At 43.5% G+C, this 16,351-nt stretch overlaps 2 protein-coding genes across 2 annotated transcripts in view; one reads left to right on the top strand and one right to left on the bottom strand.

The window, feature by feature from the left end:
• Positions 1 to 391: 391 nt before the first annotated feature.
• ncf4 (neutrophil cytosolic factor 4) lies at positions 392 to 12,569 on the bottom strand. Its single transcript, XM_068702735.1, has 9 exons — positions 12,464 to 12,569; positions 11,943 to 12,027; positions 11,685 to 11,844; positions 9,416 to 9,486; positions 8,465 to 8,592; positions 6,541 to 6,589; positions 1,805 to 1,903; positions 1,099 to 1,250; positions 392 to 575 (listed from the first exon to the last, which is right to left on the bottom strand). The coding sequence occupies exons 1-9, from the start codon at positions 12,493 to 12,495 to the stop codon at positions 407 to 409; spliced, it is 945 nt and encodes a 314-aa protein (XP_068558836.1). The 5' UTR covers positions 12,496 to 12,569; the 3' UTR covers positions 392 to 406.
• Positions 1,899 to 16,351, top strand: part of pvalb7 (parvalbumin 7) — a 20,477-nt gene continuing 6,024 nt past the window's right edge. The window contains exon 1 of the mRNA XM_068702736.1: positions 1,899 to 2,047. The gene's annotated coding sequence lies outside the window, so the exon portion shown is untranslated. The remainder of the gene's footprint in view (positions 2,048 to 16,351) is intronic.

The following is a 16,351-nucleotide window of genomic DNA, read 5'->3' on the forward strand; positions in this document are numbered from 1 at the left end:
ACATTCAAGAGCAAAACACTTTAATTACTGATATTAATCACCTTCTTCTACAGTCTAATTTATTAACACGGCCTCAAAAAAACGTGTTCTCCTGCTTTAAAAAGCTACGGTGCAAGACTACAAGTTATCATCGATGCACTTCTAGCAGGAACAGGCCGGGATGAGATGGTCACTGTGACTGAATGCTATAACAGTGGCGCTTCAGTTTCTCCACTGCCTCCACTTCAAGCTTTCATCAGATACTTCTATGTTCCATTATCACGGTTCTTTGGAAGGTGCATACAATCACCCCCCCCCCCCCCTCAACAGTCGACTCTTAACACCCGCAAAATTCATCCTCACGTTCCTCTTCATCGTTGCTTCCTGCATGGGCGTAAATTAAATAAAAACACCTTTTTAAAAAGACTCAAATCCGTTGTTTCTCCCTAAAAAACGTCTCCATTGCCGCTGAAGAGAAAGACAGTGATAGCGAGTTACATAAAAAGGTGGAGAGTTTGGCAAACACCCACCTCATCCGAGACAGAAGGTCCTTGTACGTCGGCTGGATAGTGAGGTCCTCTTGAACACACACATCTCTGGAAGAAGAAACACAAGATCAGCTCTTTAAAGCACAACTCACACAAATGAAGAAGATCTGGGGTCAGTAATAATGAGAATATATAGACTGTATGTATATATATATATATATATATATATATATATATATATATATATATATATATATATATATATATATACATATATACATATATATATACACATATATATATATACATATATATATACACATATATATATATACATATATATATATATATATATATATATATTATTTATATATATATATATTTATATATATATATAAATATAAATCACACCCTCTAAAGTAAAAATACATCTGGTTTGAACTGAAACTGTGGAGGTCTCGGCCAACTATCGTACGATGTAAAACATGAAAACGGTGGAGGTCATGTTCGCTGCCGTACTTCTTGTAACAACCTTATTCCTGCAGCGCTCTCCTCTTGAGATGGCGCTCTAGACACTTGTTCACCTCCTCAGTCGTGATAGACCTGAATCAGTGGGACCTCCTAAACAGACCTGGTGTGGACTCCAGAGGGGGTGAGCAGGAAGCAGCGCAGACAGCTGTAGGAGGGGCCTCCACCCTCGCCTTCTGAGTCGCTCTCTGGGAGGGGCTTAATGATCTTCACAAAGGATTGTGGGAAAATACCCGTTTGATTGTTGACCGTGCCCTGAAGAGGAGACAGAAGAGACAAAGAGAAATGGAGCGAGAGACGGAATCAGAGAAACAAGCACGACTTACAGATGTTAGCTTAGCATAGCACCGACCCAGACTCCGTTCAGAGATCGTCTTGTTGAGAGAACAAGAAGAAAGTCAGACTTTTTACAAATCTGCATCATTATGTAGATATTTCTGCATCATGTTGTTCTGTTTATTGCTGTTAAATCACAGCAGAAGTGTTTATTCACACAGCTAGTGAACCTGGAGGCCAGAATACAATCTCCCTCCCTTCAAACGTTCACCTTGATGCACCAGTCCTCCACCACTCCATCACCCTCCCTCCATCACTCTCCCTCCATCATCCCAATCAGAGTTCCTTCTTCTCTCAGTCTATTTTTTCTCTCTTCTTGGCTCATGTCTCCTCTCTCTCTCTCTCTCTCTCTCTCTCTCTCTCTCTCTCTCTCTCTCTCTCCTCCCACCCCTTCCCTCCCTCCTTCTCTCTCTCTCCCCTCCCACCCTCCCTCTCCTTCCCTCCCTCCTTCCCTCCCTCTCTCCTGTTCTTACCTCCAGCCAGTCTGTGTTGACTCGTTGCAGCAGGAAGATCACCTCTCCCTTCTTCAGGTTCAACTCCGCCTTGCCGTTGCCGCGAAAGTCAAAGATCGCCTGGGACACACACACACACACGCACACACACACACACACGCACACACACACACACACACAGGTCAGTGAGAGGGGAGAGGAACGAGAGAGGAGAGAGACGGACACATTCAGCACAAAGAGAGAAGAGACGCTGAGAGCGGAAAGGTAACACACTCTTTATTTATTGTGTGTGTGTGTGTGTGTGTGTGTGTGTGTGTGTGTGTGTGTGTGTGTGTGTGTGTGTGTGTGTGTGTGAGGAAGAGGAGTAAAGGAACTGCTACAAGTGTGTGAGAGAGTTACGCTGCTGCTGTCTGTCGTATTTTAATAGTTTTGGTGAAAGTTTGTTTTGCAGCCATTGATTATGTTCATTATTAATAACTGTGTTGATTGTTTTATCAAATGTTGAAGTTCAAGGTGTGTGTGTGTGTGTGTGTGTGTGTGTGTGTGTGTGTTCACAGAACATACTGAACTCACTGTTAACTATAGTGTTTGTGCAGCTCTGAGTTTCTGTAGGAGACAAAGTAAAAAGCATGAACAAGGAGTTTTTAAAAGGGGTTCAGCCTGAGGAGATGATGTGTGTGTGTGTGTGTGTGTGTGTGTGTGTGTGTGTGTGTGTGTGTGTGTGTGTGTGTGAGAGAGTGTGAGTGTGAGAGTGTGAGTGTGAGTGTGAGTGTGAGTGTGAGTGTGAGTGTGAGTGTGTGTGTGTGTGTGTGTGCTCCACCGTCCTGGTTAGCGTCGGTGCGTCAGGAATAAAAAGCCGGCTGCCAGAGTTGAATTAGCATTTAAAGTAGAACTCAGTAGAGTCATTACGATGCTTTAAACCTGCTGCTGTCCCTTTACAAAGAGACTAAAGCACACACACACACACACACACACACACACACACACACACACACACACACTAGTTTGTGTTATGAGAGAAATGATGTGGTTCTATGAAAACAGGGAGAGAATTACAACCAGTGGGAGGATGAGACCTAAAAAAAAGAGAAAAAGAACGAGGAGCGGTTAAAGCAGTGGGAGGGAGGTGAAGAAGAAGAGGAGGAAGATGAGGAGGAGGAGATGAGAAGAGTTTAAGTTAAACAGAAGGTTCAGGGCTGCAGAGATCACTGCGCTTCTCTCGTGGTGGTTTTTATAGCGTGATGATCCTCAGAGGACACCGAGCGAGTCTTTCTTTATGCACTACACCAGACTCCACACATGAGACCGTGAGCTGCGAGCTAAACAAGGCGCTTATGCTCAACGAGCTGCTTGTTTCTTTATTCTCTGAAACACCAGAGCACGAACAAACATTTACGTCTGAAACGTCCTGGTTGATTTAGTAGTAACAGCAAGTGTGCTTGAATATGTTTCAACCACCGGGGGGCAGCAAACACTTTGAACAGAAATGACAGAAATACAAAAAGAGTGAAAGTCAACGCTTCATGTGTTGAAGCTGCATTCTCTCTAGTGTCCACCAGGGGGCGACTCCTCTGGTTGTATAGAAGTCTAGTCTAAAATGACTCTACTTCTCTCTTGATTTATTCCCTCAGTAAACATTGTAAACATGAGTTTATGGTCTCAATCTCTAGTTTACAGTCTTCTTCAATACAGCATGATGTTCATTTAGTACATTATGGAACATTTAGAGTCAAACACACCATAAAGCAGGGGATGATTTAGGGGCGGGGCTACACACTGATTGACAGGTCTCTCAACCATTAACAATGACGATCGCTGAAAGAATTAAAGAAAAGAGATAGCAACACAAGACTGTGTGTGTGTGTGTGTGTGTGTGTGTGTGTGTGTGTGTGTGTGTGTGTGTGTGTGTGTGTGTGCGTGCGTCGACAGGAAATGAGAACGTCAGATTAATGAAGCTGGGGAGAGAGGGAGCCGCTGGATTAACGACCCGTTGAGATTATCTCGACCCTGTGGACGCTCATTCTCTGAATGTGGACCGGCTATTTTATGACGCTTATTCCAGACGCTGGTTTATTATCATGATCAGTAGTAGTAGTAGTAGTAGTAGTAGTAGTAGTAGTATTTCGGTGTTGAAGGTATAGACGATGTGGAAATGTGTTGAGGCGATACAACTCGTATCTCCAACACAAACATGAAGTGACAAAGCAATTCTCTCCTCCTCGTCACCTCCTCCTCCTCCTCTTCATCCCTTTGTCTCCGTTTCGTTCCTATCATTCATGTCTCTACGAACACTTCAGTCGACTACTGAAGGACTTCACGTCATGTAAACTGCTGCATATCCAGAGGAATATGGACATCAGTGACTGTAGGCAAAACACAGCATCGGGTGCTGTAGTACACAGTGTGCAGAAACACAGGACTCTAACCCAGGAAACCAGGGTTCACATCCCGCCTGACACCAACAAGGTGTTGTTTTCACGCCAAGATTCACCGTCACTTCTCAAACTTCATTATTTTTAGCCAAAACACGATCTTTTCCTTAACGTAACCGAGTAGACGTGTTGAATATAGAAGCTGTTTTGTCCTCAGTTCCACAACGTGTTCGTATGTTTCACCGTTACGTTTAAAATGCTTGTTTTCTGAATGGAGTTTGGCTCAATCGGTGCTATGCTAAGCTAACATTGTAGCCGCTCCATCAACACCTTTAACATATCATCATCGAGGCGTAAATACGGCAGTGACGTGATGGTTTGTACCAAAGACAGTCTGTGGTTTACACTTAATCCTCCATCTCTGATTTGACCACGGCAGCGTGTCAGTCACGGCGCAGCACATTCACGTCTTTAGATCGACTTTCTACGCAATTGTACGGCGCAAAAATAAAGTTTGCCAATCAGGAAAAGGGCTTACGAATCGATGAGATACAAATCTACCACAGGTGGACCCACAGCGGCTTCAAAAGACCAGAATGCATTGCAACCAAAGCTTTGTGTCCTTTAAAATCTGTCTTTCATAACGTGTAAATTACACGTTGGCCTCCTCAGTGACATCTTTCTAATTTGACCGGCCCAGCAAAGCAGACAGTTAATTAATATATATATATATATATATATATATATATATATATAAATAAATAAATAATGCAGCCACACAACCCTTCGGGTCATTCGGCCCTGAGGAGCAATCATCCTCTGAAATTAGACTCGCCCCTCCCCCGCCTTAATGAGCTCGTTATAACAGGGAGGTGGAGATGAGAGTTGAGGTTTTCTTCTCCCCCTGACGTCTAATGAAAGTACATGGCCCACTTCCTAGACGGCCTGGAGTGAAGGATCATGGGAGGACGTACTTGCGTATAAGAATGAGCTCAGAGGTTGTGTGGAGCCTGAAGCCAAAGCTTCATGTGTTAAAGCTGCATTCTCTCTAGTGTCCACCAGGGGGCGACTCCTCTGGTTGTATAGAAGTCTAGTCTAAAATGACTCTACTTCTCTCTTGATTTATTCCCTCGGTAAACATTGTAAACATGAGTTTATGGTCTCAATCTCTAGTTTACAGTCTTCTTCAATACAGCATGATGTTCATTTAGTACATTATGGAACATTTAGAGTCAAACAGACCAGAAAGCAGAGGATGATTTAGGGGCGGGGCTACACGCTGATTGACAGGTCTCTACCAGAGACGTATACGATGTCAGTCGCCGAACTCGAGGCTTGAAAACGTCCACAGTTTGGAGGAATGATTATAATATCTTTAAACTCATATTTCATATTCATAAACTACTTTATCACCTTTATACAAACCCTGCAAAGAAAGAAGTCAAGTATTAAAAGTGTTATAAAGAAACAAAGGTTGAACATAAGACATGAGGGTTGAGATATGAGATAGACCCGCATTGTTAGCATCATGCTAACTGTGAGCATTACGTCCCATTGAACTTGTATGAAGCTCACATCCAACAACAACAACAACAACAACAACGCTGTTCGGAGCTCAGCCTGAGCTAAATGCTAATGCTAACATCGACCTCTCATTGGTCAGTTGTGGGGATGGAGTTTAAAACACACACACACACACACACACACACACACACACACACACACACACACACACACACACACACACACACACACACACACACACACACACACACACACACACACACACACACACACACACACACACACACACACACACACACAGAGAGAGAGAGAGAGAGAGAGAGAGAGAGAGAAAGGAGAAAGAGCTAAAATAAACGTTGAGTAGGCCGGCTGCTTCGTGAGTAGAGCTCACCAGTGTTTTACTTCTGTGTGGGAGACAGAGAGAGACAGAGAGACAGAGAGAGACAGAGAGACAGAGAGAGACAGAGACAGAAAGAGAGAGACAGAGAGAAGAAATGGAGTGTTTGCTCTGGGTTTGGCAATGAAACAGATAGTGTGTGTGTGTGTGTGTGTGTGTGTGTGTGTGTGTGTGTGTGTGTGTGTGTGTGTGTAGAATTTAAACACTTTTGCAAGCTCACGAAGTTCAAGAGCTGCAGAAACAGAAACACTTCACCTGCAGACGTGCACTCGTGTGTGTGTGTGTGTGTGTGTGTGTGTGTGTGTGTGTGTGTGTGTGTGTGTGTGTGTGTGTGTGTGTGTGTGTGTGTGTGTGTGTGTTCTTTGTGGTTGTTTGACCAAAACGTTGTTACTCTGTGGGTTGCCATGGAGACTGTAACCGAAGCAACAACAACATCATTTTTTTTAAACGTTGCTCTACGTTACCTCGGCCCGGGGGGATGAGAAGACGTCCATCTTTGGTTTGACCGTCTTCCTAAAAAGACAAACAGAGGGACAGTTTGATTAGTGATGCGTTCAGCCTCAGCTGTACTGAAGCGTTTAGTGCTAGTTAGCTAATGTTAGCATGCAGACTAAGAACACGGTAAAGAGTTTACCGATGAACATGTCGGCATTCTGAGGTCGTCTTTTAGCTCAAAGCGCGGCCACAGACCGTTTAAAACATGGACGTGGTCTCTGTGACGTCAGAGAGTTTCTGAAGTCTAAGAGGTGGATCGTGTGACGCAGCAGAGCTACAGCTAGCAGCTAGCCACCTGAGACGACACACACCTGTCACTCAAAGAGGCCACGCCCTCACTTATGCATAACTTTAACCCTTAACCTAATTTAAACGTGCAAGTTATTTATGAATGCATCCCTGTACAGTTGTCTACAGTTGATTTTAGCTGTAGAGACGTAAACATGATCATTTCTGCTGCAAAGGTTTTACCATTGAGGTCTATGGGGACTGACTCGCTTTGGGAGCCTCAAGTGGCCATTAGAGGAACTGCAGTTTGTTTTTAGTACTTTCAATCACCGGCACGGCTGTGGAGTTTTGTTTAAAGGAGCAAAACGCATTTAAAATGCAGTAATATCTGAAATGCAACATTTAAGAACACTGGACTCTAATTAATGGGTTTTTTTCATGCAAGAACACATTTTCAAAATGTTAAAATCATTTTGTAAAGACTATTGAAATAAGAGCAGTTCAACGGAACCCTTGCCACGGTGGAATGAAGCTCATCATAATAAAACTACAGAACATTAAAAAGAGGAAATGCCAGAGTTCCTTTGTAATGTTCCAACATAAGATCAGAAGCAAGAGCAGAGAGGAAGTGATGAGAGTCTACCTTTGCATCACTTCCTGTTGAGAGAGTCCCTCGTTACCACATCTCCTGCTGCAATCCGACCACGGAGACGCGAGCCGTTAACAAAGAGGAAGTGGACCGTAAACGAGTTTCTCACTGCTTTCTCTAAACGCATGCGTCCTTGCCTCCTTCCCTCTCTCGCTACCGAACTGCATGTATGATGCAAGAGAGACTTCATGGATCAGATGGGAGTTCATAACCGAGGACAGACTTGTTTTCTATTTGATGTCACATATCGATGACTTGTAGTACTTTGCTGTTCCTCCAGATGTTGTGTCTCATAGCCAAATATAGGGACAATTTGAGTTTAAAGACTAAACTGGAATGTTCTCCTCTTAGGTTGTGTAAGTTTACATCCATGTCTGTCCAACACACACACACACTTTAAATTGTAATACAAAAATCGATGAACTTGCTTTCATTCAACGTAATACTTTAAGCACTTCAAGGTTTACTTCTTGAGGAGGAGTCCATTATCTCCCATCCTTTACTTCTTCTGAAGGTCTCTCTGATCCTCCACATCATCTCATTCGTTCATTATTTCACGATGAACACTGCTCTTAAAAAGCCTGATGCCACCACATTCATACAAACTTTTAAGAAGACGAGGAGGCCGTTCCCTATGTTGTTGATGAAAAGATCAGATATTTTACATTTTGAGTTGCTTTTACCGGCGAGATTTCTTTCATGTAGGGCACAAAAAAGAACCCACTTCACTCTCTGTTGGTGGTTCAGTTTTAAACCTGCTTCACTAAGGATGCTCCTTCTGCTCCCTCGAACACTTTGGATGAGAGCTTCAGGTCTTTGAAAAGGTCTCACATGCAAAATTAGAGTTTGGTGTAGAGAAGAGTTTGTGAGCGTCTTTCTGTTAATGGGTTTTAAATGCTCTGTGGTTTGAACATGCTAAATGTAAAAGAGGAGATTTATTCACAGCTCGAGCTGCTCAGCTAGCTGTTTAGCATCAGTTAGCATCGTGTAGGGGGGGGGGGGGGGGGGGCCCTTACACTTTGCGGGTTGGCGGGCGGAGACGGCGGAGGGCCCGCGGTTGATGCTGGCTGTCCTGATCCGTCTGGTAGAAAAACATCCGGAGAGCCTCATCGAGCAACAGCCATGTAGGCAGACCCAGCAACCTCTGGGGGGGGAGAGACAGAGAGAGAGAGAGATTACAAGGACTTACAGGAAGAAGAATAAAGAGGTTGCATTGAAGAAGGTGGAGAGGAGATTCAAGAGAGAAGAGAAATAAAAGAGTAGATGAAGCCAGAGAGATTATAAGTGAAGGCAAGAGAGAGAACCACGTAGGCTGGAAACAAAAAATAAAACAAGTGCAGCAGAAAAGAGAAGTGAGTGAGTGGGAGAAACAGAACCTGGTGGTGTTTTTTAGAGATGGAGCAACGCTGACAACATGTCAAAAGTCCACAACTACAGTCAGTCAGAGAGCAGCGACGCCCACACGCTGAGCTCCGTGTGCAAAACACTGCTGAAATGATCAGAGTCAGTGCTGATCCTCCTGCAGCACTCAGACCACTACGTAGGCTTCTGCTGAAGACCACTACGTAGGCTTCTGCACAAGACCACTACGTAGACTTCTGCTGAAGACCACTACGTAGACTTCTGCACAAGACCACTACGTAGGCTTCTGCACAAGACCACTACATAGACTTCTGCTGAAGACCACTACGTAAACTTCTGCACAAGACCACTACGTAGACTTCTGCTGAAGACCACTACGTAGACTTCTGCACAAGACCACTACGTAGACTTCTGCACAAGACCACTACGTAGGCTTCTGCTGAAGACCACTACGTAGACTTCTGCACAAGACCACTACGTAGGCTTCTGCACAAGACCACTACATAGACTTCTGCTGAAGACCACTACGTAAACTTCTGCACAAGGCCACTACGTAGGCTTCTGCTGAAGACCACTATGTAGTCTTCTGCTGTATTTAGTTTTACCTTCATGTATGAGTTGAGTTCAGGGATTCTGCTCTCTGCTATCTCCCTCTTGTTGCCCATGAAGATTTTTCCTAAAAGAGAAAAACATGTTCACAATGAAAAACTAAATACTGGACTTCAGACCATAAATATCACGATACAGCGTGTTTTCTAAATAAACATATGAAACACTTGACACGTGCTGAGTATCTTCTCGTTTAATTAAGGATCTTCAGATGATATGTCGCTGCATTAAGAACAGATGAAGAGTGTGTGAAGGTGAGAATCTGATGGCCAACAGGAGGAGAGCTAGTAACGTTAGCAGCACCGCTAACGGCTAACCAACGGAGGTTCACTTCAGTTCCATCATGATGCCTTCAGGCTCTGCTCAGTGAACATGAGTACTGGCTGAAGGTACATTATAACGTTATCATGATGTGTTCACGTGTGATCTGTAAAATGTAGTTTTGGTGATGAACTTGAATAGATCCAGTAGTTTGAAGGAGATGTTTTCATGTTAATATAAACTACTGAGCAAACATTCATTATGAGTTTCTCTTCACTCGGCAGATTTCTGCCACTGTGGCGTCGTACTGCAGCGCTCAGCTTCACGTTATTATGCAGCAACATGTGCTTAAAATAACCGGAATTATTCATCATCAAAAATGTTTTTGTTTTTTTCTGGGGGACAAAACAGAAGGGACGTTTGATTCCTGATGTCTGACGAGCAGCTGGGTTTCAGTTCCTCCAGCAGCCAGCTGTTGAACCCTATTAAAAACTCCATTGATAGAAAAGCTCCTTTAAAGAGACGTTTAGTTAAAGTCCAGACATTTAGAAGAGTCTCCAGGTGAAGAGGGTCACAACATGAACTAGTAGATATCACCATCAAACTTCACCACTTCATCACTCACATCAACACCAGCAGCTATTCTGTTACAAGTTCTCTGAAATGTGATGCTTAAATATGCAAATGAGGCGTTATCTAACGGTAACATTAGGTGAATTTAGTAGAAATCTACAGACGTAAACAAACAAAGTAATAAAATAAATGTTTTATTTCCTCGAGTCTGAAAGAAGACGAGTTATGGAAGATAAGTGTAAAAACAAGCTCTCATCTTTGGAGAGCCATTTATTAATAAATGTTGCAAACTGCAGAATTTAGATCAAAAAGCATTCATTATAAATAGAATCAGTGTTAAAACAGTCAACACTGCTGCTGACACTGCAGTAAAGGAATGTCATGGCTGTCAATCAATCACTGACTGAAAAACTGTCAATCAAATAGAAGTACAGTAAATACAAATGAAATAACTTAAACTAAAACACAGCGATGTTCTTCTACACGCTTGTCTGGGTGTTTATGACCCACAATCCTTCTGTGCAGCAGATATATGAGCGAGAGGGTCAAGGTTCAACGTAATGAGGAAGTAGTTTGTCATAATTAAAATGCACGATGCACGGAGCAGCACGTACTGCGTGAAGGCAGCTGCAGTTTGGACTAAAAGGAAAAAGTTTGTGATCTGGAACGCGAGAATAAAAAGCGACGCCCAGATGTTTCTGAAGAGCCGTCGTGAAGCTCGACGTGGACGTCTGTCTGAACAGTGACGACCAGAGTGTCTATCAGAAGTGGACGTAGTCATGGTGACATCTGTTTGGAAGCCTCGAGTTCAGCGGTTTCACCGTCGCCATCTTGTTTTTGTTTTAAGACTTGAGACTAGAGATTGAGACCATGAACTTTGACTTCACTCTTCAGATCGTACATTAGGAGCTCCGTTCTGTTGCAGATCCTAAACGTTGTTGTCAAAAGGATTTGTTCATTTTAAAAACCTGGGAGAACACAAAATAACCACAGATTTCAAAAGGTATAACTGTGTTGAAGCTGCATTCTCTCTAGTGTCCAGCAGGGGGCGACTCCTCTGGTTGTATAGAAGTCTAGTCTAAAATGACTCTACTTCTCTCTTGATTTATTCCCTCAGTAAACATTGTAAACATGAGTTTATGGTCTCAATCTCTAGTTTCAAGTCTTCTTCAATACAGCATGATGTTCATTTAGTACATTATGCTCCATTTAGAGTCAAACAGACCATGAAGCAGGGGATGATTTAGGGGCGGGGCTACACAGTGATTGACAGGTCTCTACCAGAGACATATACAGCGTCTCTACGTCTCTGAGACATTAATCCAGTAGGTTCAATCCATGTCAACAGGAAGCTTATCAGCACTGGAGGCTGATAGTGTGGCCCCTCACAGACAGTGAATGTGAACAATGTGGAAACCGGACACCGCTCACCTGGGAGAGACGGCAGGACGCAGGTGTTTGGACCGGGCCTCTCCGGGTCTTCAGGGGAGTATTTGGACTCGAGGACCTGGTGGAGGTTGAAGAACTCCCTGTACCTCCTGTAGGTGAGGTACTTGCTCCCTCCTTTAGTCTTCACCTCCACCACAAACATCTGGGGGACAAAACAGAGACGTGGAGGAGACAGGCTTTTTGGTTTTGTCAAGGCTCGGTGAAAAGTTTGTGGTGATTTCTTGAAAAAAAGAAACGTACGAAGTAGTCGATGAAGCCTTTGTTCTCCTCGACGTCAGCGATGGTGGCGCTGATGGGGATGTTATGAGGCAGCTGATCAAAGTCACTGACAACAAAAGAGACAATCTGGTTCAAATATTTCACATACTAAAGCTCTGATAATCCGGTTTATGGAGGTATTGCTGCTGGAAAAATGGATTTGTATCTCTTTGTTTTCAAGTCATTAGAAACAAAAGTGTTCATGATATTAAAACAAAGCTTGAAATGTCTCAGAGAATTAAAGTGAGACATCTGAAGAGACACCAGAGGCTACAGAGTTTCAACACACTTTACATGTTAAAACAATAAAACATAAAACAAACATTTCTTTCTGAGATAAAAAAAAAGAACAGCCTCAGAACTTCTGCAAACACTAAGTCAGCCCGTAGTTTCATTACTCGGTTATAATGAGAAGAGGAAGCCCACTAATAACTGGATATAATAACGTGATATCACAGCAGGTCAATAAATCGTGGCTTATCATGAAGAGAAGTGGAGCTCACCTCTCCTCCCGGAGCTGCTGCGGCAGAGACATTCCGATGTTTGCACAGAAAGCGGAGAAACGTTGACCTGTGAGAACGGAGAGAAGCTGCTCGCTCTGATCCGACACCCGTCTGCATGGGAGAGGCGACAGGAAGCCGGAGCGCCCTTTAAGAGAGACAGGCCAGAGGACGCGCGTTCATTTGGGTGTGGGGGGGGACTTCGGGTCGCAGGTGTGCACGTGAGACACGGTAGGTAGGTTATGACGTAACCTCAGACAACAGGTAGAGAGTCACCACTTGTAGCAATCATCCAAATAACAACTTTATTCCACGGAGGTCGACCTGAGCATTTAAAGGGACAGTGTGTGAGTTCTAGTGGCCCTCTAGTGGTTTGTGGCAGATTGCTGCGTTTATGTCTGGGTTTGGTTCCACACACACACACACACACACACACACACACACACACACGTTAGATCCAGTCTAAACGGGTTCATCCAAACAATATGTGTTTTTTTGTGATGCTACATCAGCCCAACATATCAAATCTCCTTGTAGTTTTGAGTCTCTTGCTGGTCTGTAAGTGTCTCTTTGAAGGACATTTTGCAGTTGAAGGACCTGGGGGGCCCCTGACACTTTGGGCCCCCGGGTCTGTGCACAGTAAACCTGTTCAGTAATCCATGTCTACTGGTGGTGTAACGGAACACGAGTACTGGCTGAAGGGACATCATGATGCCTTCAGGCTCTGCTCAGTGAACATGAGAACTGGCTGAAGGGACATCATGATGCCTTCAGGCTCTGCTCAGTGAACATGAGAACTGGCTGAAGGGACATCATGATGCCTTCAGGCTCTGCTCAGTGAACATGAGTACTGGCTGAAGGGACATCATGATGCCTTCAGGCTCTGCTCAGTGAACATGAGAACTGGCTGAAGGGACATCATGATGCCTTCAGGCTCTGCTCAGTGAACATGAGTACTGGCTGAAGGGACATCATGATGCCTTCAGGCTCTGCTCAGTGAACATGAGAACTGGCTGAAGGGACATCATGATGCCTTCAGGCTCTGCTCAGTGAACATGAGTACTGGCTGAAGGGACATCATGATGCCTTCAGGCTCTGCTCAGTGAACATGAGTACTGGCTGAAGGGACATCATGATGCCTTCAGGCTCTGCTCAGTGAACATGAGTACTGGCTGAAGGGACATCATGATGCCTTCAGGCTCTGCTCAGTGAACATGAGTACTGGCTGAAGGGACATCATGATGCCTTCAGGCTCTGCTCAGTGAACATGAGAACTGGCTGAAGGGACATCATGATGCCTTCAGGCTCTGCTCAGTGAACATGAGTACTGGCTGAAGGGACATCATGATGCCTTCAGGCTCTGCTCAGTGAACATGAGAACTGGCTGAAGGGACATCATGATGCCTTCAGGCTCTGCTCAGTGAACATGAGAACTGGCTGAAGGTACATTATAACGTTATCGTGATGTGTTCACGTGTAATCTGTAAAATGTAGTTTTCATGTTAATATAAAATAGAGATGAATTATGAGATGTTTCACTTCATAACACAAGCTCTAAGATGATAATACATCATTAAAAATAATAATGACTAGACTTGTTTTAATCAATAAAAATACATTCTGTAATGTTTTACTGACTTCAGAGCGGTGGCAAAAAAACAACAACAACAACAACAAACAAAGGATCTGCATCCGCCAATAACAATCATCAATGATCAGCAATTAGTATCGCTGGCAACAAAAACTAAACGTGGCCGAGGATCTTAAAGGTACATTTGCCTTTTTTCTAATGTGCTGATCGATCAATGACTCTGATCTGGTATTATCAGCTCTGCACAAACGCCTGGAAATAATAAACAAAAAGGAGTTAGAGGAGTGAACACTTATATAATAATAGTATAATAATCTAACGTGCATCACATCTCTAATCTCTAGACCGGATCAGTATGCAGTGAACACCATATCAGTGGCTGTTGTATTAGGTGAACAAATAATGGATATAAATAAGTCCCCCCCCCCCCCTCGTTCTAGAGGTCACTGAACCAAAACCACCGACCGCAAATGAGTTTTGAAACTCTTAGTAAAAATAGGAGCCTCTGGGAGTCTCCAAGCACTCCTCAGGAAGCTCATTATTCCTACAGAGCTTCTGTTTTATTCCAGAGTTCAGTCACACCTCCAGAGCTCCTCCTCCGTCACACGCTCCATCCAAACCTCCATGAATAACGCCCACATTCAATTTGAGTGATTAGCGTAAACGCTGTGAGCAAGATGGTGACTGCTGGCCGCCTCTCCTGGCCTCCCACTCTGCAGCGTCACACGGTGGCAGACGGTTCACCACGTCACAAAAACACAGCGGTACTCCAGTGTGTGCTGTGAACAACATACTGTTGAGCTTCTTTTTCACCTTTGATTTAAGGAGGAACAGACTCATCAAACTAAACTAAAGACATGTAAAGTCAGATCTAAAGACACAGAATGAGCCCCTCTCTTTCAGAGCCTGAGCTGAATTCATTTCATTATTTAGTTTCTAAAAACCACGGCTATGTTGAATATCTACGTTTTTGCATTCAGTCAGAGCGAGTTGTGTAGTATTTATTGAGCGTTGCGTGCTACAATAACGAGTAAAACGAGCGAGAAAGTCCTCCTGTCCGGGACAGACGGTCGAACAAACACTTCACTCAGACTCTTCATGTCCGTGTGACCAAAAGCACTGACTTACGCTTTTTACATTCAGGACATTGATTCAGTTGTTGTGTTACGTTGTTTCGGTTGATGTGTTACATTGTTGAATTATATTGTTTCTGTTGTTGTGTTACGTTGTTGCGTTACGCTCGTTTGCTACATTGTTTCGGTTGTTGTTACGTTGTTTACACTGGATGGTCAGAGTGGCGGCGATGTGGACCGTTGCCATTGCGCGGTTAGCTACTGCAGCTGTTCTTTGTTGACTACATCTGGACTCATTCATTCATAATGAATGCAGGGTTAACATTGACGGAGCTTTAGTTAAATAAGCCTTGTGATGTGTACCTGGGAGATAATCTCTCTCCTCCACCTGTTCAGTCGACTCTCTTCATTCCCCTCACCTGAACCAGAAAGTACACATTCTCCAGATCACTGACTTCACAAAGAAACACACTCTCTAAACAAACAACGCAGCGTTCACTTCTCGCCCTTCTGTTCTAGAGTCGTCAGACTGACAAACACAGACTGGTGATATGGTTCATCTGAGGGGGAAATACTCTGGATTCAAATGTGAGGTGATGAAAGTTCATAACGCTGGATGTCAGTGAAGTTGAGAGAGAAAGAGAGCAAACGTGATTTATTGTCTAATCTAAACTTTCTTAAATGTTACGATCAATCTTTAATTCATGTTTCTTGACTTTGCAGTTTTGGCTTCTTATTTTTATTTTCTCTTTTCTGACTGTGATTCAATGTCTGAGCTTGTGTTTGCTTCGTAACTACTACACCTGAATCACTGCATCGACGGCTCACACACACACACACACACACACACACACACACACACACACACACACACTGACAAAGGGGATTACAGGCTTCAGTCAATGTGAAGTGTGCTGGAGGTGTTTTCCCAGAGTCACACTCACTGAGCTCCTCAGCTGCTTCTGATGTTTCACTGACTCTGATTCTCCTCCACATGAACTAAGTTCTGCTTTTAGTTCCGAATGTAACAATCAGTATTATTACTGTTATTATTGCATTTTTAACAATAATAATAATAATACTTAAAGTACTACTTAAATACTGATACATTCTTATTCCAAGTTTGAGCTTTTTTAGTTTTTATTCGTCATATTCAGGCTGGTCTCACAGCGTTCGTAGCGATACGTACGTTAAATATCTGACGGGTTCTATTTGTATGTAATCCAC

The sequence above is a fragment of the Cebidichthys violaceus genome, unplaced genomic scaffold (assembly GCF_023349555.1).
Source record: "Cebidichthys violaceus isolate CVI_PGR_0920_01 unplaced genomic scaffold, fCebVio1.0.p SCAF_88, whole genome shotgun sequence".
NCBI lineage: Eukaryota > Metazoa > Chordata > Actinopteri > Perciformes > Stichaeidae > Cebidichthys > Cebidichthys violaceus.

What these genes read in the sequence shown, in the direction of transcription:
- ncf4 (XM_068702735.1), bottom strand. Translation starts at nt 12,495, where the DNA reads ATGTCTCTGCCGCAGCAGCTCCGGGAGGAGAG. An exon ending in CGTCCTGCCGTCTCTCCCAG is followed by an intron (nt 9,487 to 11,684) that starts GTGAGCGGTGTC and finishes TTTCTCTTTTAG; the next exon opens with GAAAAATCTTCATGGGCAAC. An exon ending in TCAACACAGACTGGCTGGAG is followed by an intron (nt 1,251 to 1,804) that starts GTAAGAACAGGA and finishes TCTCCTCTTCAG; the next exon opens with GGCACGGTCAACAATCAAAC.